Here is a 26,367-nt window from a genome sequence, read left to right on the forward strand (position 1 = left end):
GGGACGGGCGGCTGGAGCTGCCCTTGACACGGGGCATCGCTCCGCAGAGGATTTGTCCAGCCTTGTTCCAATCTGCATCACAATGACCCGCTGAGAGCTTATGGGGAGCTGCTTTGTTAGGGGAGGATGTGGTTTAGAGCAGAGCTCTTGGCACTGGGAGGAAAAGCCACAGCCAAGGGATTAGAGACAACCCTGCCACAGTGAAAAGAAAATAGACAGGGTGAGGCACAAGGTCACCTTGATGGCCAGGAATCAGGGACAGCGGTCAAATGAGCTCACATGGAGCAAGCAGAAGACAAGTCAGGTCACTGCCTCTGTCCAAGACATGGCCAGAAAACTGGGATTTCCACAAATCAGAAACTCTGAGAACCCTGCAGCTGCTTGGGGAAAGTGTTGCTGCGATCCATTTCATTGCTAACAGCAGCAGAGAGGAGAAGAAAGCAATTTTCACAGGAAAGCCGTAAGAGCTCCCAGGTTCCCTGGCCCCAGCAGAGACGTACCGGGTTACGTGCCCTAAGACTAAAATCCATCCCTGTGAAGGTGGGGAGGCCCTGGCTCTGGCTTGCCAGAGAATCTGTGGATGCCCCATCCCTGGAAGTGTCCAAGGCCAAGTGGAATGGGGCTTGGAGCAGCCTGGGATAGTGGAAAGTGTCCCTGCCCATAGCAGGGTTGGAACAAGAAGATCTTTAAGGTCCTTTCCAACCCAAACCATTCCGTGATTCTATGAACTGTGTTTTCCATGGCAAGTTCAGTGAAAACTTGCAAATTTCTCCAGTAGTCCTCTTTCATTCCCTCTATCTTCAGCCTCACATTATGAACCAGGCTCCATTCTGTACTTTGTGCCTTGCATTATGAAGCAAAAGAAAAAACATCACCCATCTAAACATTTACACCTCCTTCCCACATGAACATGGCAAAACACCCTGCAATGCCATTGAAATTGGCCCTTAGGTGCTCCTACAGGGAAAGTCATTTGGTAACAGGTAAAATCTCCCATACTTACCCTATGACTAGAGAGGAAAGAGGTTCCTTAGAAGTTCCATGCAGAAAGCAGATTTAGATCCAGCTGTGCTGCCTGACACACTGCAGTCACACAAAAACATCTATTCAAGACTTACATGGCATGACTGCAAAAGTGATTGCTAGAATTCAGGTAATTTGCAATTTGGGCTCTCTGCAATTCATAATATCAAGGTAGAACCTTTGCCACCAATATTCCCACACCTGCAGATCCACCCCCTAAGTCCAGTTCCAGGATGAAGAGCACAAAGCTTTTGATCCACACAAGGAATACAATGCAATGCTCAGAATAAAAGCCCTGTGCGAAAGAGAGGATCTCCTGTAATCTATCCTGAGAGGTTCATTCAGCTTTCTTTGGGTGTTAGTGCTCTCCAGTAGCTTGCAAAATATGCTGAAGGAAAGAAGTGATAACTAGCCAAGTCTGACTGGCAAATTAAAATTGGCATCAAGCTGGCCTGCCTTAGGCATTTGGCTGCCCTGCTTAAACTGCAGCACATGTGTGCTGGCACATGCATTCTCAAGTGTGCCAAGCCAACAATATGTTTGCTCTCTTCCAGGGGTGTGTATCTGTCAGCTCTGACTGGAGCACTGATATGTGTGAAGCAGCCATGAAGCCACATGGCTCATTTTTTTCCCCCCCATGTCATCTGCCTGCCCAGCCATCCTTCCTCCTCTTTTCTTCCCATCAGCTCAATGCTTCTAATTTCTGGCAGTTTATCTTCTGCCTCCACCGCCCTCACATTTTGTAAGTACTCTTCTGGAATTCCAAGAAACAGATTTCCATGTCATTCAGATTTCTTCCTGGAACACTACAACAAAAAGTTCAAATAAAAGTCATTCTTTGGAGCATTTCCATTAGTGTTAAAACCAGGTGCTTTGCAGTCAACATGCAGAATATTCAGTATTTTAATACAAGAGTAATTTAATGCTGCTTATTGCAAAGAGAAACCTATTTCCTCCAAGGGAAAAAGAGAAAGAAAGATCCTCAAGAGAAAAAGCAGCCCCATTTCTTGAAACATTAAGGCTAGAGAATGAAAATCACTGCAATTCAAATTAAGAACATACTTGTGATTTTTATCAGGATTATTTTTCTGCCTCTGTGCCTCTCACCCAAACTTGGACTTCAGCCTTTTAAAATGTCTTTTTGTATTTATCTAGGCATTATAGCCTGATACTTATCTGGTCAGGCCAGCCTTACCCTACTGTCTGGTGAGGCAAACATTTCCTGGGAAAACGCTATGATGTCTGTGAAAACCATTCTGACAAATCACTGGTCTTCCTTCATGTCCTGACTGCCACTAAGAAAAGGTCTAGCTAGCATCATCAAAATCCTCAAGAAATCACTTATGTCCTCAGAGCTGTTAATTTTTGCTTCCTCTGCTATTACAGACTTTCATGTTAGGGAGAAGGCTGCTGAGATCCTGGTACCTGCTGGGTAACTGATTTTGTTGATTTTTGCAACATGGAGATGCAAATCATTCCAAGATATTAACAATGGGTGCTGTCAGCTTCCCAACACTCTGCCCAGGGATTTTGAAGCTGTGCAGACCCCAGGTTTTCTTTTAAGTTCTCTCCCACCCCCTGATTCACTCCAGAAGAGCCTGTGAACTCTCATCCAGCTGATTGAGCAGGACATGGATTTGTCCCATTTCCAGGGAGAGCCCTGGTCAGTGCTGGCTTGGGCATTTCTGAACTGTGCTCCATCATTCCCAGAAAAGGTGCACCCAAAATCCCTCCAAATCCATCCACACCAATGTGTGCAGCCAGCCAGGATCCCCAAAGGGATCTCTCCTTTCAGTTTTAGGAGACTCCTGTTGTGCAGTGATCCACCACGACTTTCCACAGCCCTGCTCACTCTTTCCAAGTTTAAACCATCATAACCTAACCCCATTTCAGGTTTCTCTGGCCCTACTGCTGCAGCTTTCCACCTCTGCTGGCACCATGCAGTAGCTGTGGGCCCACAACCCACCAAGAATCCAAATGCCAGCCAAGGAATCAGGTAAGGCTGGTGACAAAGCAGCTCAGATCTTCCTGTCAGGCATTTGGACACTCAGATTCAGTGTTAAGGGTGTTAAATACACACCTCCAAACTTTTTGGCAGAGCTGGAGTCTGTGTTTCCAAGATCTGATGCCCTCCTACCTGGTGCCACCCTTCTCACCAGCTCCTTGTCCCAGTCCAGGGATCTCTGAGGTCTCCAAGGTCAGACAGAAGGACACCACATTTTGGAAGTTATTTTACTTTCTTCTTTTTCCTTTTGTTTCTTACTTTCATCTCTCACAAAAGAGCTCTCTAACATCATTCTGTCTACTGTTACAGCACTCACAATGTCAGCTACACCACTGGTTAAGGTCATATTTCATGCCTTAGACTAAGGTGATAATGCAAGAACATTCAGTGTCTATGAAGTAATACTTTTCTCTTTCAGAGGAAAGACAGCTCAGCTGTAACTAATATTCAAGTCATGCAGGCAGACAATTTTCATTTCTTCTCTGACTAAACTTGTGCTTCTCCCTCCAAATTCCATGTTAGTGCATAAATAAGGCTTTATCCCTCTTGGTATGAATTGATGAGATGAGGCAGCACCAGCCAAAGACCTGCTCTGTGTGACACGTGCCCAATTTACCTCTAAGTAGACTTAGTGTGGTCTCTGAGGAGGCAGACATGGAGAGTGGGGATAAACTGTGACCCCAAATGCTGTCATTTATAATGTTTCACCACTGATTTCCTTTGCAGTTGCTTGCCATTTATTTTCCTCGTAAGACAAATCTATATAGTCTGTTTCCCACCTCTTTTTATAAGAGAACTAGAGATTTGTTTTCTGAATTACAATTAGAGGACAAAGTTAAAGAGGGATTATTTATGATTTGACCTAGTTTCTAAGTATCTACCATATTTTTTTATTTATTTAGAAACACAATATCCAAACAACTAAAGAAACAGAAGATCTTTGCTTAGAAAGAGGGGGAATGTATGGTTTTTATCTTCATGAGAAGATCCTGTGCCTTGCAGACAACGTGGTGCATGGCTCAGGGAATCAAAGGCTCTGCTGTGAGAGGCTGAAGGAAGGCATTGCTTTCCCCTGCCACCTTCTCCCATCCTCTTCAGCCAAGGGGGTGTCTGAGGATTGACATACTCAGAGTTTAGCCCGCTCTGTTACAAGCTCTTCCATAGCAGGGTTAAAGAGGCAAAACATGCGAACACATTTTCCAAGCCATCCCTCCAAAAAACTGAGAGAGACAAGAGCAAATGGCAGTTTGGAAATCAAATCTTTTATTCAAATAAAAAAAACCAACAACAAAAAACCCCACCAAACGACAACAAAAAAAACCCCCAGAAACCTTTAATGGAAATTCCACTGTTCCTGCTGAAGTTAACTGCTACTTCATACCCCATTTCATCACTAGCATGATCTAGATAATGTAATAACTGTTGGATGATGACTCCTATAAGCTTGCCAATTCATTACAAATTTAGGGATATTGGACTAGAAACTAATATTCCTTTGAAACCTGAAATTATGTCGTATTGTCAACTCCTGCAGCATGAGGGTTGGAGTAAGTTATTCTTTTACAAGGAAACATGATATTGAAGCACACTATTAAAGCTAAATGTCCTTTTTTAGAGTGTGTTGCCTGAATCTGTTGGCATTCTATACATGGCAAGAAAACCCATGAGCTTGTGCCAGTGTCATCAAATTAAGATCAATTTCCAACATCACTTCTAAGTGCTATTTTAGAAGATGCTTGATCCCACTGAAACCACACTGATGGAAAGAGTAGGCAAAGTGACAGATGTAAAACTTATTGTTCTCTCTTCTTCCTCCTCTTTTGAGCTGCAATTTACCACTCAGCTAATAAATAGACATGAGTTAAAATTAAAAACTGATGTTCATGTGCTTATCGATCCCACCCCCATCCTGTAACAGCTGCAGAATTTCCTCCTCCACTCTGCCATGTTCTTGCTGGGGTTTTTAGAGCTGCACAGTTCTTGTACCTACTGTCGGTATAATGAGGCAAATAATTAACAATTGGGGTCATGGCAATAGCTGGAAAATGCAACCAGAAGGGGCACCCTAAGGTGAGGGGCTGGCTCAAACACCCACCAGGGCTAGAGACACCAGAGCAGAGAACAGGAGCTTCTCTAAACAAATATGGTGTGTTCTTCCCTTACAAACACCAGTTCTTTGATTCAGTGCCATCAGGATTATGGTTGCATAATCCTCACTTGTGTTTATGTGGTTCCAAGATGCTAAATACCATTTCCATGGAATGGTTTCAAGGGAATTCAGGAGAACACAGGAAAGAACCCCAGTTTTACCATTTTAACCACACCTGATGTTTCACACATTCCCTGTCCTTCACAGGTGTCCACACATTGACATATCTGTCCAGAGGGACAGGGACATGTTTCAGGTTCTCCCTCAGTTCTGAGGGAGAGGGACATTCCTTCCAAGTCTGCCTGCATCTTTGGCTGCTTGGACACCTCTCAGGGAGGGTGGTCTGAGCTCCAGAGCACAGATTCAGCTCTCCAGGCTGTAGGGCAGAGCTGGCTGCATGGTCACACCCACTAGGACAGCTCATCCCCCAGGAATGCCCTGCATGTCCCAGTTACGGGACACAAAAACCCTCCATGATCCTTTTGAAGGTGGGCACAGCACAGCAGGGGCTACAGGATTCCAAAGCCAACCTAAGGCAAAGAGCTTGTTGTCTCTCAAAGAAGCAAGAGTCAGTGTTCTTTGCTTTCAAAGGCTGACCAAAACCTCTGAATTTACACAGAGATCAAGTCCCCAGATCTCCCCCTTCCCTACTAAAAGAGTCAGACCCCTCGCAGCACTCTGAAATTTATGTGCCTGGTTGCTTGACACCTGTTTCCAAAGGAAAAGCCAGAATATTCTTGGTGCTGTCTGGTAACTAGGCTGATTCTCAAACATAAAACGCCACTGGCTCTAAGAACACACCACTCAAGGGGTGCACATCAGCACCCTGCCAATCAGTGCTGCACTTCACTCACATTGCACAAGGCTCTTCCAATGCATGTCCTTCAATCACAGGGGCCTCAGGCAATCAAAAAGAGATTTCCCCAATGGCTCTCCTAAAGTCACACACCTAAATAACACGTATTAAAGCTGAGCTTGTCCCCTGTAACAGCAACACCACTCTGACCCTTTAAAATCTAAAGGAAATAAATGCATCCAAGGCAATGTCCACTGAGACTCATTCCTGAGCCACTGGAACTGCACCCAGGGCTGTGAGAACACATTGTTCAAGTGCTCTCCTTCCTAAGCCCAGACCTGATTCCTGATGACAACCACGAACATTCCACACAGAAGGCAAGAGTGAAAGTCACAAAAATGTCTTTGTGATTGAATGCTTCTTGTGAACCCTGGTGGCAGGGGAATACCATGACCTAACATCATCTGTAACGTGTCAGGACAGTTAAATGACTGATCAGATGGCAGGATTCCCTGTGGTGAATTGAGTTTATGCCAAATGTGAGTCTAGAGGCTCACTGGTACAGCTGCTGACTGAATAAAGATTTGGCTTTGGTCTGTGGGCCCATGAACCAAGATCTCTTCCCCAGTTCAGCCTGTGTGGCTGGAGATCTTTAATGGAAGACAGGCTGCATCTCATGGCTGCTCACTGACAGCAGCTGATGTTTTTCAGCACAGCTCTCCTCTCCAGACTCATTGAAACCAACAGAGCAGCCACAGACCTACAGAAAAGGTTCCCCAGTTATTTGAGGACAGACTTCCAGAGCTAAAAATCCATTTCAATGTACACTGACATTGCCAAGGAATTCCCATACAGCTAAGGGACCTGTCTGCCACTAAACCAGGCAGCAGGAAGCATAAATCACAATTTGCAAAGCCACTAGGTCAACTCTTACACCTCATTTTCCCACTGACTACTTATGGGGCCAGACTTCTGCCCAGCAGAAGGAACTCATTAAACAAATTTTTAGACAAATACTGCAGAGAAAGGAGTGTAGTGGGCTTCCCATAGAAAAGGTCCTTATCCTCCCTAAAAGAATATAAGCTAGCTGCTAGAAAATAGAAAAGTACTACTGTCAGATGAATGACTGCTTCCTTTTTCAGCTTTTCCTACCACAAGACTGGTGATCACAGAATGGCTTGGATTGGAAGGGGTTTTAATAAAGATCATCTTGTTCCACCCCTTGCCATGGGCAGGGACACCTCCTGCTATCACCTCCTGCCTCAGAGCCACATCCAACCTCTCCTTGAACACTTCCAGGGACCCAGGATCTGCCACACATTCTCTGCACAACCTGTTGAAGTGCCTCACCACACTCATAAATCACCCTAATCACTGCCAATAAACAGGAAAGAAGTTAATTTTGCTTGAAGCAGTAAAATGAGAATTCATGCAAAGTCTCAGTAAATAACTCAGGGAGATGAAAGCTCTTTTCAGAGATTTCTGTGACCGCATTTCCAGCATTGCTCAAATCCAGGCAATTGGTGACATAAAGAAAAAAAAAAAACAACCTTCCCACCCTCCCAACACTGTTGTATGTGGGATAATCTTTTGAGGGCTCTAATTGAGCCTCTTTTCAATCACCCCATCCACAGATGTTTTTTTAACAGATTAAGCCAAAAATAAAAATATCTTTCAATTGCAGCATTGCAAGCTAAAACCACTGGGACCCCCCCTCCAACAGCAAACAGTACCTAAGAGCTTCCCTTCTGCTCAGGGGTTTTTTGCCTCATTTTTGTAACAAGAATCTTTTTCAGTGAGGTGGTGTAGTTGCTCTCGTCTGCCTTTTGGGGAAGAGCTGACACCAAGGAGCAGCAGGGAGGCTTTTCTTCACTGGAGCTGTGAGTGATTAACTCCCCAGTTTTGTCAGGGGAATGACAGCAGCACTGAAGACACCGAGTGCAGTGCTCAGTGCACAGGACGCAGCTCTGCGCCAGGGAAACATCTCCCGGCTCCAGGGGTTTGCCAGGAACACAGCTCCATCAAAAAAATGCACTGTGAATAAAGAACCCCTGTGCTGGTAGCAGGGAGGATCCTTACATTCACTGTGTCTCTTTAAATCCAAAAGGCAATCAGTCTAATTCAAATTATGAAAAGCAATTGCTGAGCAATACAACCCAGCACAAAGCTGTGACAAGAATGCCTCGTATAGTTATAGTAGGTACAGCAGCACCACGCAAACATTACTCCTCTCCATAAGATTTTCCCCCAAATTATAAATTTAAAGAGTAGAACAGCACTGCTGCATCTCACAGCACACTTCAGCCAGCCTGGGCAGCAAAGTCACAGTGGCTGAAACAAGGAAAAAAAAGCAACCAAAACCCAAACCCACACTGCATGAACTCCAGCCAGGTGACAGAAACACAAGCAGCAGCAGAGGAGAGGTCGTGAAGAGATCCCTGTGCCTGATCCCTGCAGGCAGCAGCAATGAGGATTTCCTGTGCTCTCCCCACCTGGCATGACCTGAAAGCCAAAATGTGAGCTGCTCCTCGCAAATCCCTGCACCACACACCAGGCTGCTCCTGCTCTTCACCTCCCGTTTACACCTCGTGGAAAAGCACAGCTGAGTGTAACACCTGCACGGCAAATAGTCACAGCTCATCCAGTGTCACTCTCAGTTTTGCTTCTAAAAAAGGAAAATCCCATTTGTTAATGGAGTAGCAGGTGTTTTGTAACAAACAGCCTCCAAAAATAGGCGCTGGCTAAGGCGTAGTTACAGGTACCTCTGCTGATTCCCAAAGAATGAGGTGCCACTAGAGAATGTGGGATCTCTCAGCCGAACCTGAGTCGTTCTATCTAACAATACATTTATCTAAAAAAAGATTCTAGTTCGAACTTTTCCACTGCAGAGAGAAAAAAAAAAAAAAAAGGGGGGGCATGCAAAAAACCTCACAAGTGCACAAGTGCAAAATTTCAGCTTGTTTATTTACAAGGGTACAAGAGATCCTTACATGTTTGGCACTGTTTACATTTCTTTCCCCTCGACTGTAATCCTTCTCAGGACACTACTTACAAAGTTTACATCAGCACCCAACCACAAACAGGGCGGTTTTTTCCATGAGCTCTAGCAGGCAACTTTCCCACAACTTACTAAATCCTCCTTTCTACACAGGAAAGCGCTGGGTAGATATAAGAAACTACCGGGGATTTTTAATTAGGAATCTCCAGCGCCGTGCCTAACCCTTCAAAGGGCAAAACCACCACCTTGCTTTATGCTCTGCAGGCGCACACACACACCCCTGTGGAGATGCGTTTATCACGGTTTAAGAAGAGATGCTGAGACCCCCTCCCCGGGACCTCCGGAGCCTCCCCGCGCTCCCAGCCTGGGATGCGCCTCTCCCTCCCCGGCTGCCCGCGGAGAGGTGAAGGTGACATTGACCCTCCGAGGGGCCCCCGCCCCGCTCAGCCCGGCTCACCTCGCTCATGTCGCGACAGTGTCGGTGACAGTGGCAGCGGCCCCGCCGGCGCTCAGCGCTCCCGCTGCCCCGCGACGCCCGTTAAGAAGCGGCGCCGCGCGCCCGGCCCGGCCCGCGCCAGCCAATCAGCGCCGCGCGCGCGCGGGCCCCACCCAATCCCCGCGCAGCCCGCATCCCGAGAGCGCGCGGCGCCCCCTGGCGGCTCTCACGGCCCTCACGGCCCTCACGGCCGGGAGCGCTTCCCGCGTCCTCCTCCTCTTCACCCTCATCGTTTTCTTCCTCCTTTTCTTCCTGCTTTCCCTCCTCTTCCTCCTCCTCCCCGTTCCCCCCGCACTTCCCCGAGAGTCCGGCACCATGCGCGCCGCTTTGGGGTGGCTCCGGGCATCCCCACAGGGGAGAGACACGAACTTCGGGTGTGCTGGAGGCAGCCTGGGAATTGGGGAATTATTGCGGCAGACCGGATGAATAAATTAAACGGGGAGCTTTTTTTTTTTTTTTTCTTTTTTTTTTACTGTGAGGGTGGTGAGGCACTGGAACAGGTTGGCCGGGGAGGTTGTGGATGCCTCAATCCCGGCAGTGTTCAAAGCCAGGTTGGAATGGTGGAAGGTGTCCCATGGCACAGGGGTTGAGGTGAGATGATCTTTACGATCCTTTCCCAACCCTTAACATTCTGCAATCTTATCAACAGGCAGAGAATCACTGCTCTGCTCACCTCTGGCTTTCATCTCTGTCTGATCACTCTTGCTGCCATTCCTGCTAAAATATACAGCATTTCTTCCACAGATACATGGGAAACAGCCTTTTCTATCATTTCTCTGAATGTGTAATTAAAGCAAGACTTTGGGATGTGTGCTGTTGTGCTCCAGCATCCGTCTTTTGAAGGAGCACAATCGCTATATTTGGCAATACAGACTCAGATGCTCTGACTCACATATCTGTGAAGAAATATAGGTTCAATTAGCGCTGGGAATGCACTTAACTCCCTCAAATTTTTCTCAAATCAATAAAAAAGTTAAAGTGTTATATTGGAGAGCCCAAGAAGCTTGACAAGCCCTCTCACTTCCAGGGACTACCTTGCAGCCGCCTCTTCTCTTTGCCAACATCTGTCTTCAGGGCCAGTATTAATAGGGGCAGGGAAATAAATTTGATGAGAAACTGCATTTTCCCTTGGAGTTGGAGAGGCAGGAGGGGCTGGGCTCCTTCACCTGAGGATGAGGAGGCTCCACGGGCAGTGGAACCAGGGATGTGTATCCTGGGGATATTTTAGGGATGCTGGCGAAATATGCAGAGATGGGATCAGGAAAGCTGAAGCAGAATTGGAGCTGAATTTGGCAAGGGGTGTGAAAAATAATATGGGCTTCTAATAGAGTGTCAGCCAGAAAAGGAGAAAAGAAAATTTACCCTCCTGGGAAACAAAACAGGAAATCTGAGGTACTAAACAAAATTTTAGCCTATTTCATTATGCCACTATTCCCAGGACCTCTCCCAGCATCATCTGACATTTTTAAAAATTGTCATGAATTGTCCCAGTTTTTGTTGTGAGTGGCCCAAGCAGGCAACAAACATGGTAAGAGTTCATTGCGTGAGCAGCTTCAGGAGCTGCCCTGTGAGGACCCAAAATAAAGATGCTGAAGTTTAGCCCCTGAAGAAGCTGTGTCTCATCTGACACCATTTTCCAGTCAAGAGCAATTGTGGGCGTATTGCATTAGTATTCCTGCTCTGACAGGAGTGCCACTGGTCTGTCAGCTTATGGATACAAGGCACAATGCTAACATAAATTATTAACAGAGTATTGCTGATCAAAGGGCTCCCAATCCCATGGGAAGAGACACAGACCGCTGAGAGGAAATCTGTTCAGGTCCCTTTGACTCTGAGAGGAGTCACGTCAGTCTCCCTCTTCACCATCAAAATAAATGTGTCAAATCCAAGCAGAAAGTCTCCTGGTGATAATTCAGGCAGTGTGCCCCGAGAAGCAGGTTAGCAGAGAAGGCTCTTTGCACTAAATGCTGCAGGAGAACATACAAAATTCTTATTTTCTGACCTGTTTGGAGGAGTTCACAATTTCCAGAGAGGGCACACTGAGCTGTGTCTGGAAACACAGCACCCAGCCTGGTGCTTCTTTTAGGGGAACGATGCTGACAGTGGTGGCAGCGCCCTCCATGCAGTGACTCTGCTCTGGGGACAACTTGCACATTTTTGCCATGCAGTCACAGTATAAGGTGCATTATCTGCCCTCAGACAGGTTCCTGAGAGAGCATAGAACTCCCCTCTCCCCAGAAAAAGCCTTTGACCTGCAGAGATGCATCTGTTCCCTCTCTCCCTCTAAATCTTGTTCCCTGCCTCCCAGCTTTGCCTGTCACACACTGCAGAAAATTTCTGTAGCCAGCCAAAGCAATCCAGAGATGAACCTCAGGATGAAATGCTCTGTGCCTCTCCTGCTTCGCAGTGTGGACCTGCTGAACTTAATTGTTCTTCAATTCACAAACACAGACACACAGATGCCTCCAAATCTTGGGTCTAACCATCTTAAATGGACAAATGCCAAGTTCTGGAAATGCAGCAGCAGCTTGAGCTTTTCAAAAGATTCTTACAATACAGGTAACTCTAGTGGTTGTTTTATTTGTACTTTGCCATTTATGCTGTCTGGTAGCACCACATTTTAGTTTTGAGGTACCTCTTTCCCTGTCAGCCTTTCTAACCCATGGCAATCCCTCAATTTAAAGGTGCCTCAAAGTTCTGCTTTTACTTAAGTGCACAGCTAAGTAGTAGCACTTCTAAGCAGAGAAAATATTCCAAGCAATCTATTTTCAAGAGCCATTATATTCTGAAAATTGACTATTAAAACACCACCTTCTTATTCATCAAGTCTGCACTCAGTGTGTGTTCAATCTTGTCTGCTGGCATATGACTGCAATTTTACTGCCTTTTACTCCCACTTACCTGAAAGATTCAGCAGAGAAAAGAGAAGAGAATCTGAGCTGGGTGTTGGAACAGAAAGGCTCTCAGGCTTCCAAGGAGCTTCACCTGTTTGAGGGGACTGAAGATGGCTCTTCCATGCCAGACTGAGCAATCCATAATTGGAGAAACATGTGTTAAAGTCCTGGAATGATTTGGGTTGGAAGGACCTTGAAGATCATCTTGTTCCAAACCCTGCGTGGGCAGGGAATCTTCCACTAGATCAGGTTACTCAGAGCCCATAGAGCTTTCAGTTCCAGGGGTGGGGAATCTTGGGCAACCTGTGCCTGGACCTCACCACCCTCACAGGGAACAATTTCTTCCCAATATCCCATCCATCCCTGCCTTCTGTCAGTTTGAATCCATTCCCCCTTTTCCTGTCACTGCATGTGAAAAATCCCTCTGCAGCTCTCTTGGAGCCCCTTTAGGCCCTGCAAGGGGCTCTGAAGTCTTTTCTTCAGGCTGAACAGCCCCAGCTCTCTCAGCCTTTCCCCACAAGGGAGCTGCCCTCTGGTGCTGTATTTGTACCAGGAGAGAGCTGATTGTGTGCTCAGTCTTTGTCACTGACAGTGACACACAACTGCACCGTCTTGCTTTGCTTTCTGAAGGTGTCTGCAAAGTGAAGTGGTTTGAACAGAAGCACAGAATTGCTCCAGAAAAGACAGAATCACAGAATCCTTTAGCTGGAAAAGACCTCCAGGACCATGGAGTCCAAGCTGAGCCCAGTGCCCACCGTGTCCCCAGCCCAGAGCACTGAGTGCCACCTCCAGCCCTTCCTTGGACACCTCCAGGGATGAGGACTCCAAACCTCCCTGGGCAGCCCCTGGCAAGGTCTGACCATCCTTTCCAGGAAGAAATTCCTCCTGATGTGCAACCTGAACCTCCCCTGGCACAGTTTGAGGTCATTTCCTCTTATCCTGTCACTTGTCACCTGGGAGCAGAGCATGACCCTCCCAACTCCATTCAGGAGGTACCACAGAGTGCAGGGGAAGATGTCTCCTCAGGCTGCTGTAGTTTTTAGTCAAAATTTTGATTCATATCAAATCCAAAGAGATCAAAATGAAAATACGGCTGTGCCTTGAACAGTATTCCACATTCCATCAGAGCAGAACTGCTCTGTTTGGTAGAATATATTTGAATTTTGACTGTGACTGCAAAAACTGAAGTTTCCCAGCGCTTGAAATTGGTACAGTGAAGTGAAACTTCTGCCTCTTGCTGGTTTTACACTCTATGAATTTTTAAAGAGAAGGAACGATTTCACACAAACTTTCTACTAAAGAAAAAGTCCATGTTGAAGGTGAAATCAAGGATGTTGATTTCAAATGGAAAGCTTTTGTTTCAGAAAGAGATGTTCCTTTGAATCCTAGAAAACAGGAGAGGATCCGGAACACAACCTTAATTACATAGAATATGATGTGATTATAGCCTTTGGTAGCAATAGATTTAACAAGCATAGCCTCAGATGCTGGATGATGGATGACTGGTCATCTCAGACATTTCAGCTAATTTGCCCAAGAAAAAAATCTAAAGAGACAGTTTCCACAGCTGAACTCCCATTAGTATGCCTTCTTACCTTTTAATTAAGAAGCTAATGGCTGTGGGTAGTTAATCAACAAAATACCTTTAAAGATCTAGGCCTGAGGGCCTTTGTTACAACCTAACCTTTGTTCCCGTGCAAGAGGAATGAGTCAATGGTTCCAACAAAATCTTATCGCTGTCGCTGTCACAAAGACATCAAATATAATTTGAAAAATTGAGTCTTTTCTCAGGAGGGTTACAAGACATGACTTACTGTACAGTGTGAATCATCTTCCATCCTAAAAAAATACAGCCCGAAAACCAATCACCCAAATATATGTGTCAATTCTTCTGTCTGGCCAAAGAGTTTTGATGGATTTAATTCAGAGCCGTGTCCTTAACTTGGGTGTAAAGCCAAACTCAGTTTAAGCCAAACTCCCTAAAGTTTTGAAAGCCTGAAGAATGTTCTGGGGTTTGACTCCTTGAGTGGCTCAGCTCTGCAGAAGCCAGAGGATGTGAAGATGTGGAGCATTCACGTTACCTGGCGCTTACCTGTGGCAGTTCTCCTCCTAATTAGAAGGTAAAAAGACATCATAATTACCAGTTAACAATTTTCAATCTCTGTACACGCAAAGGAATTAATGTGATTTAGAAGATCCACAATTATAACTTGTGATGTGGAGAGATAAGGAAGTTTAAAGTATATTTATTCTCTTACTTCTCTTTAGTGAGTTTGGGGAGGTTAAGAGCAAATTCTCAGGGAGTCTCTTCCCTGAATTCTTGTTCAGATAATGGATTTAGAAGGCTCCCAGCTTCAAAAGGGCATCCCTGTCAGTATTAACCTCTGGGAGGACCTCAGGGATCCCATCCTTTTCTCCTACCCCAGCTGCAGAGAGCTGGTTTGGCCAAAAATGAGACCCCATCCACCAAGCACCACCCAGCAGTTCTGCTGGGACAGGGGAGCTGCTGCATTATTGTTTTCCTTGGTCTCTGTAACAGAAAAAAGCTGAGGTTCAGAAGAGCTTCTCTCCTATTTATCTTTCATCTTTTAGACAGATCAGAACCCCCAAAACAACCTCTGATCTTTGTGTCATAGCAGTCCCAAATTTTGCCGGACATTTTACAGGAAAAAAAAAAACCAATCAAGTTGAGACATCCAAACCCTTTCTTTCCATTTTCTTCAGAAACCTTTTTATTGCTGTGTTGACAGTAATTACACATAACATATTCCAGTAAAAGGAAGCTAAAGTCACCAGGTCAAGTGATGCATAGTGAGTGGCTGCCAAAAAAGGAAACAAGTGTGAACTCACTTCATCTCTGCTCTTCCCTCATGCAAATGCATGTTGGGATTCCTCACTTTCTCACAGGGCACAAAAATGCCTCTGCTGTGCAGGATGGGCAGGGATAGGGCATGGGATCATGACAGAGCAGTTTGCTGGAGAGGGAAAACCCTTATCAACGTAAGGACTCATACATAAGGTCAGTGAACAGCAGGACTTGCCACTGTGTCACTAAATCCCTTCTTTAAAATATATTTATGGACTGATAAGTGAAGTTTTGCAGTTCTCAGCCTCAGCTGCTGGGGCTTTTTTTCCCTTGCATGCCTGGTTTTTGAATGGAGCCAGTTAGAATTAATGTTACATACAACGTTGGCTGGGGGTAGGAAGCATGAAATGGGCTTGAAACTTCAGGAGGCCCTGCCTAGGTTTATTTTCTACATTCAGTTTATTCACAAAGTGGAATCTCTTCCACTTAGCAAGGGAAAGATATTTACTCAACATTCAGAAATTGAGCCAGTCAAGGGAAAGGTGAGCTCAGCACTTTTTAATTTCTGAGCTGTGAAGTGCAACAACAGACTGAGACACGTTGGGCTGCCTTGTAGAAATACCCATTTAGCAATGGGCATAGTCAGAGACCCAAAACCAGGCACTTTAGCACAGCCTGTTCTGTCCCACTGAGTTAAATCTCTCCTTTTAGCAATGGTTGGTTAGCTGGGAGGAGTGTGAGGCATGGAAAGGAAAAGAAGACATAATGTATGCTACTGAAAAAATGATCCTGTTCAGCATCTAAAGACCTAAGATGATGAATGGGTGCAGCTAATTTGGCAGAATCTTTTTTAATGATAGTCTTTGTAATTTTTTATGTTAAAAATGATAAAATGGAGGTGGAAATAAAAGCAACTCCCTGCTGACTGATGGAAAAGGATGACCCCTCACTTTTAACAGAAATAAATGCTTAGTTCCCTTTCCTTCATCTTTCTTCTACAATGTCTGTGTTACCAATAATAACACCTCATTTAGCTATTTCCTATGGGCTTATGGTGACATTTCAGTTTAATGGTTGATGACTTTTCTGAGGCCCTTGCCCACCTTCTATCCTTGCTAGAAAGTGCTCTCTCTGAGCCAGTCTCTTTATTTGAGGTATTATTAAGAGAAGGTTCTTGCAAAGGTCAGCACAACTCCAAAATAGATTCACATTCACAAAAGAGAAGTGGTTCTCTGTCCTGGCTCACCGTGGTGCCATTTTATTCAGAGTTTTCCATGGTGGTATTTCCAAAGCACCATCAGAAGGTGAGCTTGGAAGGTCTGGGCTCTCAGGGATCTTTCTGCAGATCATGAAAGGAAAGTTTCCCCTGAGGTAATTTCAGGACATATTTGGCCATCCCGATTTGTGCCCTGCCAGAGCATCTCCTACTGCCTCCCCCTCCCTCTCCTTTAACTTTCTACTCAGGTGAGTTCAAAAGATCCCAAACCTATTTTTAGGTCATTCTGGATACACTCCTAAGGGCTGACACAGAAACCTTTCTCCTAAAAAATGAAAGTCTTCTATGGATGGCACCGGAGGAGGGTGAGGATCCCCCAACTCCAACCTCCCAACCTGCACTGTGCTGCTTCTACAGCTTTTTTCTACTGACATTACCTCTTTAAAATGCAAGTGAGGTCACGTGGAGCTTGTTTAACACTTGCTGATGCACAGAAATTAAAAGTAGCTGCACCGTGTTACCTGGGACTAGGAAAAAAGCACAGTGAGGTTAAATGCATTCTTGGGTACTTGGTTTGTGTCTGTGCCCCTCAAGTGCCCTGAAGCACCAAGAGGTCCAACATTTACACCAGGATCTGTCCAGTCAGTGCTCCCTCAAATAACCAGGAATAAAATAATTTTTACTCAATTAGAAGCAGTTCAGGCCCTACAGTGTCCTTGGCAGTGTGATGGAGCACTGGCTATGAGCCTAATGGACAAACTAGTTCTGATCTCAGCTATAAAAAACAGGAGTAGTCCTGGATTTACATTTTCTTTTCATGCATTTTATTTGTATGAATAATAAGTAGGTTCATTTATATAAATTACTCAGAGGGGTTTGTGAAGGTCAGAGAAATCTAATCCCAGGTTCTCTTAAATATTTACTTCGTCGTCTCTTTGTATTTAAAGTTTCAGAAGCTGAAACTTTAATGATGTTATACAGCTGTAAATAGATGAGTTCACCTGATATTGAGGAAGGCAAGGGTGTTAAATAACATAGCTCTTACCCAGGAAAGACCAAAAATCTGCTGGCTTATTTTACAGAGTACACTCCCATTTTGCTGAGCATGTATGTACCTTGTTTCATGTTTCAGAGCAATTCAACGGAATTCAAAACAATTCATAGAATCAAAGAATAATTTGGGTCAAAAAGGGATTTCTGAAGGCCATCAGGTTCCCCAGCTCAGTGGAACAGCAATGAAATACTGAATGAGAGTAAAGAAACATAGTTCAAACACTTGATACAAATTTCTGGACACTGTGTGCAAGGGACTTTGACCTAAACCTGATTTTTTTGTTTGTGTGTGTGCATTAATTTTGTCAATAACGCGTTGTTGTGGTGCCGGGTGGCATTAGGTATGTGACTCTATTTTTACACAAATTTCAGAGGAGTAAAGAGGGCTTTTGTGTGAACTCAGTGTAGTTCCAACCTCTAGCAGGAGATTTCAGCAGCCCTAACACAGACTCATAGGGTTCCTGCTGCCATCTGGTCAGGAATTGTTCCTTGATTAGAGAACTTTGGAGTTGCTTTGAAGTATGCACAAATTTTTGGGAGGCTGAACACCTTCAAATCCAGGGCCTGAGGGCAAGGGCTGCTCCGTGCTGGATCTGATTTACCCTGGTGCAGAAGGAAAACTCTACCAGTCCTGTTGTAGCCAGTATGGGTGACACAGGATCTGTAATGATATCTGAACCTTTATATCCTAATGGGATTTTCTCTTTTTGTTTGTTCTGGAGAGCTCAGTTTGATCAGCACTGATCAGGGCAAAGACTGAGAAGTGGGTGAATGCCCACTGTATACACACCCTCACTAATACCTTGTTAAGCAGGATGGTTAATTACACTCTCAGTGCTGCATCTATAAACAGTTTGCTTCTTATCTGCTTAGACCACATTTAAATCCAGGATGAAAAAGCAGTGACAAGTACTGTCACTAACCTGTGAAATATGTGGTGTTCAGTGGGAAAAGGCTCATGATTAGTGTAAAACTGGGGGATTTGGCTCTCAGGAGAGCTGTTGGCAGAACGGGCCAGTATCTGCTCTCAGTCTTCTTCAAAGTAGTGTCTTTCAAGAAAAACAGTTTCAAAAGAATGAGCTTTGGTTTACAAAAGCAGAGCTGCCATGAGAGGCAGCTTCTTGCTGTTGCTGAAGTGTGTCCTTCCCTCTCTGTCCATGTCCTCCTTCCTCCCTCACTGCTGCAGTGCTCTGGACTGTGACCAAGAGGATTGCCAGAATATGATTCTTGCTGCTTTCTATTAATATCAAGCAAAGAAACGTGCAAGTACATAAGCACTCCAACAACAGTCCATTTCCATATTAGATGTTTATTCCCCCCCTTTCGTTACACACAATTCTAATTTAAAGGAGGATGTGACTGATGCCTGGAGAGCAAAGGAATCACTGTGTCCTTTGGAGGTTTTGTGTTATAAATTACCTTTGCCATAAAGTAAATTAAAATTGTTTCCAGGACCTGAAGGGAGCTTACAAGAAAGATGGAGAGAGATTATTTACCAGGCCCTGGAGTGACAGGACAAGGGGAAATGGCTTCAAACTGACAAAGAGCAGGTTTAAATTGGATATTAGGAAAAAAAAATCTTTACTGTGAGGGTGGGCAGCCCTGGCACAGAGTGCCCAGAGCAGCTGTGGCTGTCCCTGGATCCCTGGCAGTGCCCAAGGCCAGGTTGGACACTGGGGCTGGAGCAGCCTGGGACAGTGGGAGGTGTCCCTGCCATGGCAGGGGTGGCACTGGATGGGCTTTGAGGTCCCTTTCAGCCCAAACCATTCTGGGATTCTGTGGTTCCATTGGGAATCCATGCCCTGCACACTGAAATGCCACTTCTAACCCAGGGGCTGGAATCATTAATTGGCTAATGAAATTGAAATCATGATAGATTTATTACTGAAATTGCTGATTATGCCAATTGACCTTTTACTTAGATATTAAGGCCTTCATAAAATCTTCTTGCTCCCTGACAGGAAAAAAAAAAAAAAGCAACAACCCTGTGCTCTCAAATCTGTTCATTTGACAGCTGTGGCTGAGAAGCAGAAAACAGCAAATGGAGCAAACTGAGTTCAGTGACCTCTTCCCAACAGAGTCTCCAGCACAGCATCAACTCAGGCAGTGTGGGCTGAGCACTCAGCTCTCTGCACCTGAGGCAGGAAAAGCAGCCACAGCCTGGCACTTCCATGGAAATTGTTGCAATTAGAGGCTGTTTAGCTGATGTTTTTAATTGCCTTGGTTGCTGACCCACGAGTGTGGCTGAAGGCAGTGTGTCCTGGAGGGCAAACACACAGACCATGAGAGGTGCTGTGCCCTGTCACTCGTGTGCCCACGGTGAACTTTCATCATTAAGCAGCTACAAGAGGGCACAAAGGACACAGGTGTTGCTTGGCAAACCTTGCTCCATGGCAAAATTAACAAACACAAGCCAAGGAGTGATTTAAGTGTTGTAATGTGGGTAACCATAGCTTGTGGCTCTGCTTACAGTTCCCATTTCAAAGCACCATCAGTGCTTTCATACTCCTCTGACATTAATTGTATCCACCTCTGCCCTACCGAAAGGGATTAGCAGTTGGAATCAAGTAAGCCAAGGTTTTGTAACTTATTAGCTGGAAGCTGCTGAGAATAGCAATACAGCAAAAAAAGAAAAGCTCCCTGTTTTGGTGGATGGTCTTCCCAATGTGCATTAGAAAGTCTTCATTAATTATTTCTGATTGGGTTCATTGAAATAATTGAATCGCATCTGCAATGCAGGGCAGGATTTGTCAGCAGCCTGGCCAGTGAGGGAAAAGGATATAGATTTCCTTCCTTATTTCTTCTGCAGTGCCATGTGGCTGCTCACAGGGCTTGACAGCCTGCTGGGGAGTCAAGGCTCCTGCTCTGAGGCATTTGGGTTCCTGATTAAACGAGTAAAGCTCTGAGAGTTGACTACAAATGGAGGGGAGAGGGGGAGAAAAGCATCTGCAAAGAAGGGTGAGAAAGAAAACTTTCTGGAGGGAAATAAACCATTCTTGGCGGTAGTGCTGCATGGTTCAGCAGTGGCTTTGTCACAGCAGGAAAGGAGCTGCAGTGGAAAGGTTTCTGAAGACTGAAGCAATTTTCTTTTGGCATCTGCCTGGGGGCAGCACCACGGGGTGACAGGGCTGGGTGGCCTCTGCATTGATACACACAGGTGGCTCTGTGAACACACAGTGGTGAAGGCAAAGGGATCATTTCCCTCTTCCCTGTACCACCACTGGGTCACTGCTGTGGGCAAAGGGAGCTTTGTCCCCTCAAAACAAACAAAACAAACCCAGCCTGTCCCTCTGGGTAAAGGGTGTTCCCACCTGTGCCCTGTGAGTGGTGCTGTGGTGGTTTCAGAAGGAGCCCCTGTGTCAGGGACACCAAGGACCACAAACAGAATCCCACAGAGCATCATTTAGGTTGGACAAAGCCTCTAAGATCAGAGTGCAGCCTTTGCCTGAACACCATCATCTCAACCTGACCACAGCACTGAGTGCCACATCCAGTCATTGCTAGAACACCTCCAGGGATGGTGATTTGCCTTCCCTGGGCAGCCCATTCCAATGCTTGGCCACCCTTTCCATGAAGAAATTCTTCCTGGTGGCCACCCTGAACCTCCCCTGGCACAACCTGAGGTCATTTCCTGTTGTCTGGGAGAAGGGGACAGCCCCAAATTGCTGCAGCCTCCTCTCCTGTCAGGGAGTTGTAGAGAGTGATGCTGTGTCTCACTGCCTGGTGGAAGGATTGCACTTAAATCTGGAATTAATTCTGTCCCAGAATGGAAGGGGGTTACTCATCATAATGTGCAACCAGTGGAAGCTACAGAAGGTGGATTAACCACTTCATTTTTGTTGTCTGTAAAAATAACTTTTACACCTGTCCCCAAAATAATCTTTCTTACCACCTGAGGAATTCCTACAGCCCTTTGCCAGAAAAAAAGATCTTTTCTGCAGCTCTCAAAGGGTCTGGCAGCAGCACACGGGGTCCAGGCCCCACCAGGCAGGCACCAGAAGCCCAGGTGACCCCACAGGTCCTGGGCAGGTGCAAGGTCCAGGCAGTGCAGGAGGGGCTGGGCAGGGGCAGGGAATCCCAGCTCCAGGGAATTCCAGGGAATCCAAGCTCCCTGCCAGGGACTGAGCAGGAGCCCAGGCTGAAGATTCTCACTGCTCTTTCTCCCAGCTCAGCTGTTCTCACAGCAGTGTGAGAGAAGGTTACACAGCATCACCTCAAACCCTTGGATGTGCAGGGTGGGATTTCCTGCAGAGGAGGATTACAGGGAAAGGTGGCTCCAGAGGCTGCTGGCATTCCCAGGGTCCTGAGGAGCTGCACTGAATGCTCTCAAAATTGCATTTACAGCAGCTAAGTTGTTTCAACAGGTCCCCCAAGACCTCAGCTCTCAGGTATCAGCTCAGAGCAGTGGAAATATCTGTGTGTACCACAGCCACCTCCTTACCTTGTACTTTCCCACCTTGCACCTCTCAGTGTTCCATCCTCATTAGTACCTGCCTCTTGTAAACACGTTCAAGACACTCAGCTAACTTTTAAACATTATGAAAAGAAGTAAGAAATGAAAGCCTGAGAAAGAATATTTATTTGTAACTCTGGATGGTCCTATTGCATAAGAGAGGTATTTTAGTTTTAAAAATAGACTCAACCCCACTGAGATCAGCAAAGGTTTTGCATGAGCAAAGGGAATAGAGTTTTGACTTGTCATTTAATACAAAGTTCTAAAATGTCTTCAAATTTGGTTGCTCAACAGAAAACAGAATGTCACAATTCTTTTCAGGATCTCTAGGAAAAGGTAATCATGGAATTGCTGAACAGTTTGGAGTGGACCTGAAAGATCACATCTTCCCACCCCTGCCATGGCAGGGACACCTCCCACTGTCCCAGGCTGCTCCAGCCTGGCCTTGGGCACTGCCAGGGATGCAGGGGCAGCCACAGCTGCTCTGGGCACCCTGTGCCAGGGCCTGCCCACCCTCCTAGGAAAGGATAAACAATCAGTAGTTATTATTAGTAGCAAGCAGCATCACAGAATCCATGACGTAACCATCATACATAATTTTAGAGCGGAATGGTAGATTTTCTTTTCATCCATGCAGCAGTTCCAGCTGTTCTCCCAAGTCCTTTGCTCCTTTCCTTTGCACAGCAGTGTGAACACTCCTGGTGAGCAGCACTCCCAAACCAGTCACTTTGTGTTTGTCCCCTGCTCTGGCAGTGGATAAAAGCAGTAGGGGAAGGTAACTGTTCCTCTGCCAGCTCAGATGCCTCTCCAGTGAATTTTGATGGCTCGGCACAGGCACTGCTTCCCTCTTTGCTCCCTTTTAGTTTTCATTTTGCAAATGCACACAGGGAAGCAGTGATCAAATTTAAAGTGATTTCTGAGCTCAGGCAGCGTCAGGGAGCTTGGCTGGTACCTTTAGATCTTCATGAGAATGTTTTTAGAGGATCAGAGAACAGACTTGCAAATTTCCAAGATGAAGATCCCCACAAAAGTTGTGGCTGGATTTGCTGGCATTTTACCAGAACAGTCTCTGGTTTAGAATCATAGGATCACAAAATCGTTTGGGTTAGAAAGAACCTTAAGGATCACCCCATTCCACCCCCTGCCATGGCAGGGACACCTCCCACTGTCCCAGGCTGCTCCAAGCTCCAATGTCCAACCTGGCCTTGGGCACTTCCAGGGATCCAGGGGCAGCCACAGCTGCTCTGGCCACCCTGTGCCAGTGTTTGGCATGGTTTGAATGTGTGTAATTGTTCTATACTGAAAAACTTCACAACATAATGCTAATTTTCAAGCAGGAATTGTTTCCCCAACACAATTCCAGTGTGGATCAGCAGTTGTCAGGAAGATCAGGCATCTCCACAGGTGCTGCAACAGGCAAGAGGCAAACCCAAAGGGAGCAGAGTTCATCAAGGGGCTGTCTGTAGGTTCTGTCAGTAGGGTGACACCTAAACCAACCCCCGTGGCATGGAATAATCCCACATCTGGTAGACTGTAGCCCCTTGTGAACCCTTGCTCTGCTGGGAAAGGAAAACCCATCCTGGCAGCCTCTCTGGAAGGGTGTCAGCTGTGGGGCAGCAGGGCTGAGCCAGGAGCCTCCTTCCCCCACGCACAGGACGTGTGGAACAGGTGCTGTTTGCAGTGGAGAGAGCAGGGAAACAGAGCCCAAGCAAGCCCTGAGCCCACAGCATCAGCACTGACGGGAAGGGCACTGGGATGAAGGGAATCAGCAGCACAGATGAGCTGATCCAAGGTCGGAGCAGTCCCTGGGCCCATTTGATGGGAAGCTAATGAGTGGGAGGCAGGGCTGAGATGGATCTGGTTGAGTTGTCTAATAAAAACCTCTCAGTATTGCTTTCCCTCCATTTTGGCATTCTTCCCCCAAAACAAAACCAAACAGAGCGTTTTGCTGGAACATGACTTTTTTTAAAAAGCACTTGGTGTAAGGCTCATTTGAGGGAGTGATCATAGCACAGGAGAAAATAAACAATATAAATAACATCTGTGTGACACCAGCTCTGCTATCAGGGCTGATGCCAAATGATGCTGGGAGCTCCCAAACATTGATTCTCTGAGCTGGAAAGGAGTCACAATGTTCCTCTGAGTCTGCAAATATACATCATTTAAATAAGTATCTGTGCTAATCTAGCATAAATAATCCACAGGATTATTCCCATTATTTCCAGGATAATGGGAAGGGGTTGATACCAACCTGCACCTCCCAAAGAACAGAGAGCAGGGTGAGGACTGGGTTAGAGAAAATTGAATTCCTCAGGGCAGAAGGGAAGAAGGGCAGAAATCTCACACAGAGCTCCAAACTGCAGCAATGTAGAACATTCCTGTAAAATTCCACCTTCACAACAACATGGAGAACTTTGCTGCTGGCTGAGGAGGTTTGGTGCACACATATTAATGCAGACCTGGTTTGGCTTCCATTTCTTTCTCTTTTTTTTTTCCCCACCAGCAGTTCAGGAAGGTCAGCTGAAGTGTCCTCCTGAAGTCCTGGTATATGGGATGAGGGGAATGCACAGCCACCAGTGTGTGTTTCATTGGATCAACTGGTATTGCTGGAAATATCAGGCAAATTTTCAGGCATGCAAGCCCTTATTCAGGTTTGAAATAGAAGCAGCAATTTTCAGAGCTAAATACAAGCTGAGAACAAACGCTCAGATGTTAATTAGGTATGTATCAATTAGGCCTTTGTTTAAAGGAAATGTATTTGGGAGCTGTGGAGAAGAAAGGATGAGGAAGAGGGCGGAAAATGAGAGACAGAGCAAGTTAAATGAAGCTGCTTGTCACCTGGGGGGAGGAAGAGGCAGGTAGTTTATAGCCTGGGGAACAAGAGTCAATCGTGGTGAGTGGGAGGAGAGTAATCATAAAAGTCACATCTGCCGAGTGCATGCTCCTCCAGATCAAGTGGCTTCATGAATTTCAATGCTCAGCCTCATCTTTAGGAGGGCTTCTGAAGGCTGTTGGGAAGAAAAGTACCGAGATGCCAAAGGTGTTTGGGGAGCTGTGCTCTCCCCTTGGCAGCTGAGGTTGGCTGGGTTTTATTAGAGTTTGAAAATATGAGCCCACTTTGGTCTATCCTGATAGCTTAATTTCACTTACACAGTTACCATGAGGCCACTGAATTAATTTTACGGTGTTGTTGAGAATGTGGGTGTGGGATTTAGAGAAACGCAGAGAGAGAGAGAGTTGGGGGTGGGCCTCATTTCCCCACTTTAATTGGGGAAGTTCTGCTTGGGTGGAGAGTGAGGGATGAGAAAATGAGTTCTCTCTGACACTGTAAGACCATATTCCAGTTTTCCATGAGTTTCTGCTGGGGAATCTGGTAGGAAGCTGTGTTTTTCCTGCCTTGTGCAGGATCCTTTTGAGGAAAGGCATGGTGAGCCCTGCAACCTAAGAGCTATTCCCATCTATGTCACTGGGAGGCCCAAATCCTCAAAAATGCTGCATTTTAGGTTGGCAGAACCATATATTGTACATTTACCAAATAAATATTGAAAATAGAGGCTCTGTTCAATCAGATCAGTGAGAAACCAAATGTTCAGTCAATATTGTGAGTACCCTTCAGTAAGAGTTCATCTGTTGATTCCACTCAGCCCACACAAACCTGAGGTGCATTTTGTTGAAACAAGAAACCTCCCCATGAAGCCAAGTGTTATTTTTAAGTGGCTTTGTACTGAAGGTAGCCTGAATTTTCTGTGCAATATAAAACTGGTGAGACAAGTTTAGGAAACCTTACCGTGCCATGAAATACTGTTTATCTTCAATGCATTTTTTCCTCGTGTATACAAGCACGGAATTCAAATTAGAACGTTTTGTAAGGAAACATGGAAGGGTTTTATATTATCAAACTCTACACAGTCTGTGAGCTGTAAAAAGCTGGATACTTCTAGATTACTAAAATGTCCCTCAAGTCATAATTATAAATCAATATGCATGCGTACAAAAGATTGGTGTCTCCATAAAGTGCCTGAAATTCAATATTTTTAGTCTACTGTGCCTTCTGAAAGTGCCTGCATATTTTATATTCCCTGTGAGCTGAAAATTGTCTCTGTATTTTATGTATTGTTATTTGTGGAGCTCTATTTGCAAACATAAGTAACAGCTAGTACTGGAGATGATATACAGGCTGTGCAACATGCCCAAAGAAAACAAATCTGGAAGGAAATAAATGCCCCCAACCATAAATCCCAAGGACACGATGAGAATTTTTTAACCTCGTGCCAGTGCTGTTAGGAGTGTTCCATAGCTGTGTGGGATGCATTCTTTTAGCTGGCAGGGAGGGAAAAGAGCTCCAGACTCTGGTTAATGTGCACGTTTCCATGGCTGTGGTACCTGCTTTGTTTGTTTGAGTCGGTGAGAGGTGCAGTCAGGGGGTGTTAACTCCTCCTGTTGCTGGGGGATGTTCAGGGCATTTTCCTGGTGGTCCC

General features: G+C 45.6%; 1 protein-coding gene across 1 annotated transcript in view; it reads right to left on the minus strand.

Annotated features, from left to right (window-relative positions):
• PCP4 (Purkinje cell protein 4) overlaps positions 1-9,535 on the minus strand; it is a 48,007-nt gene extending 38,472 nt beyond the window's left edge. Inside the window, exon 1 of the mRNA XM_063393174.1 lies at positions 9,429-9,535. Coding sequence (XP_063249244.1) covers positions 9,429-9,437 — 9 coding nt within the window. The 5' untranslated portion in view covers positions 9,438-9,535. The remainder of the gene's footprint in view (positions 1-9,428) is intronic.
• Positions 9,536-26,367: the final 16,832 nt, after the last annotated feature.

Source organism: Prinia subflava, chromosome 3 (genome assembly GCF_021018805.1).
Source record: "Prinia subflava isolate CZ2003 ecotype Zambia chromosome 3, Cam_Psub_1.2, whole genome shotgun sequence".
Lineage (NCBI taxonomy): Eukaryota > Metazoa > Chordata > Aves > Passeriformes > Cisticolidae > Prinia > Prinia subflava.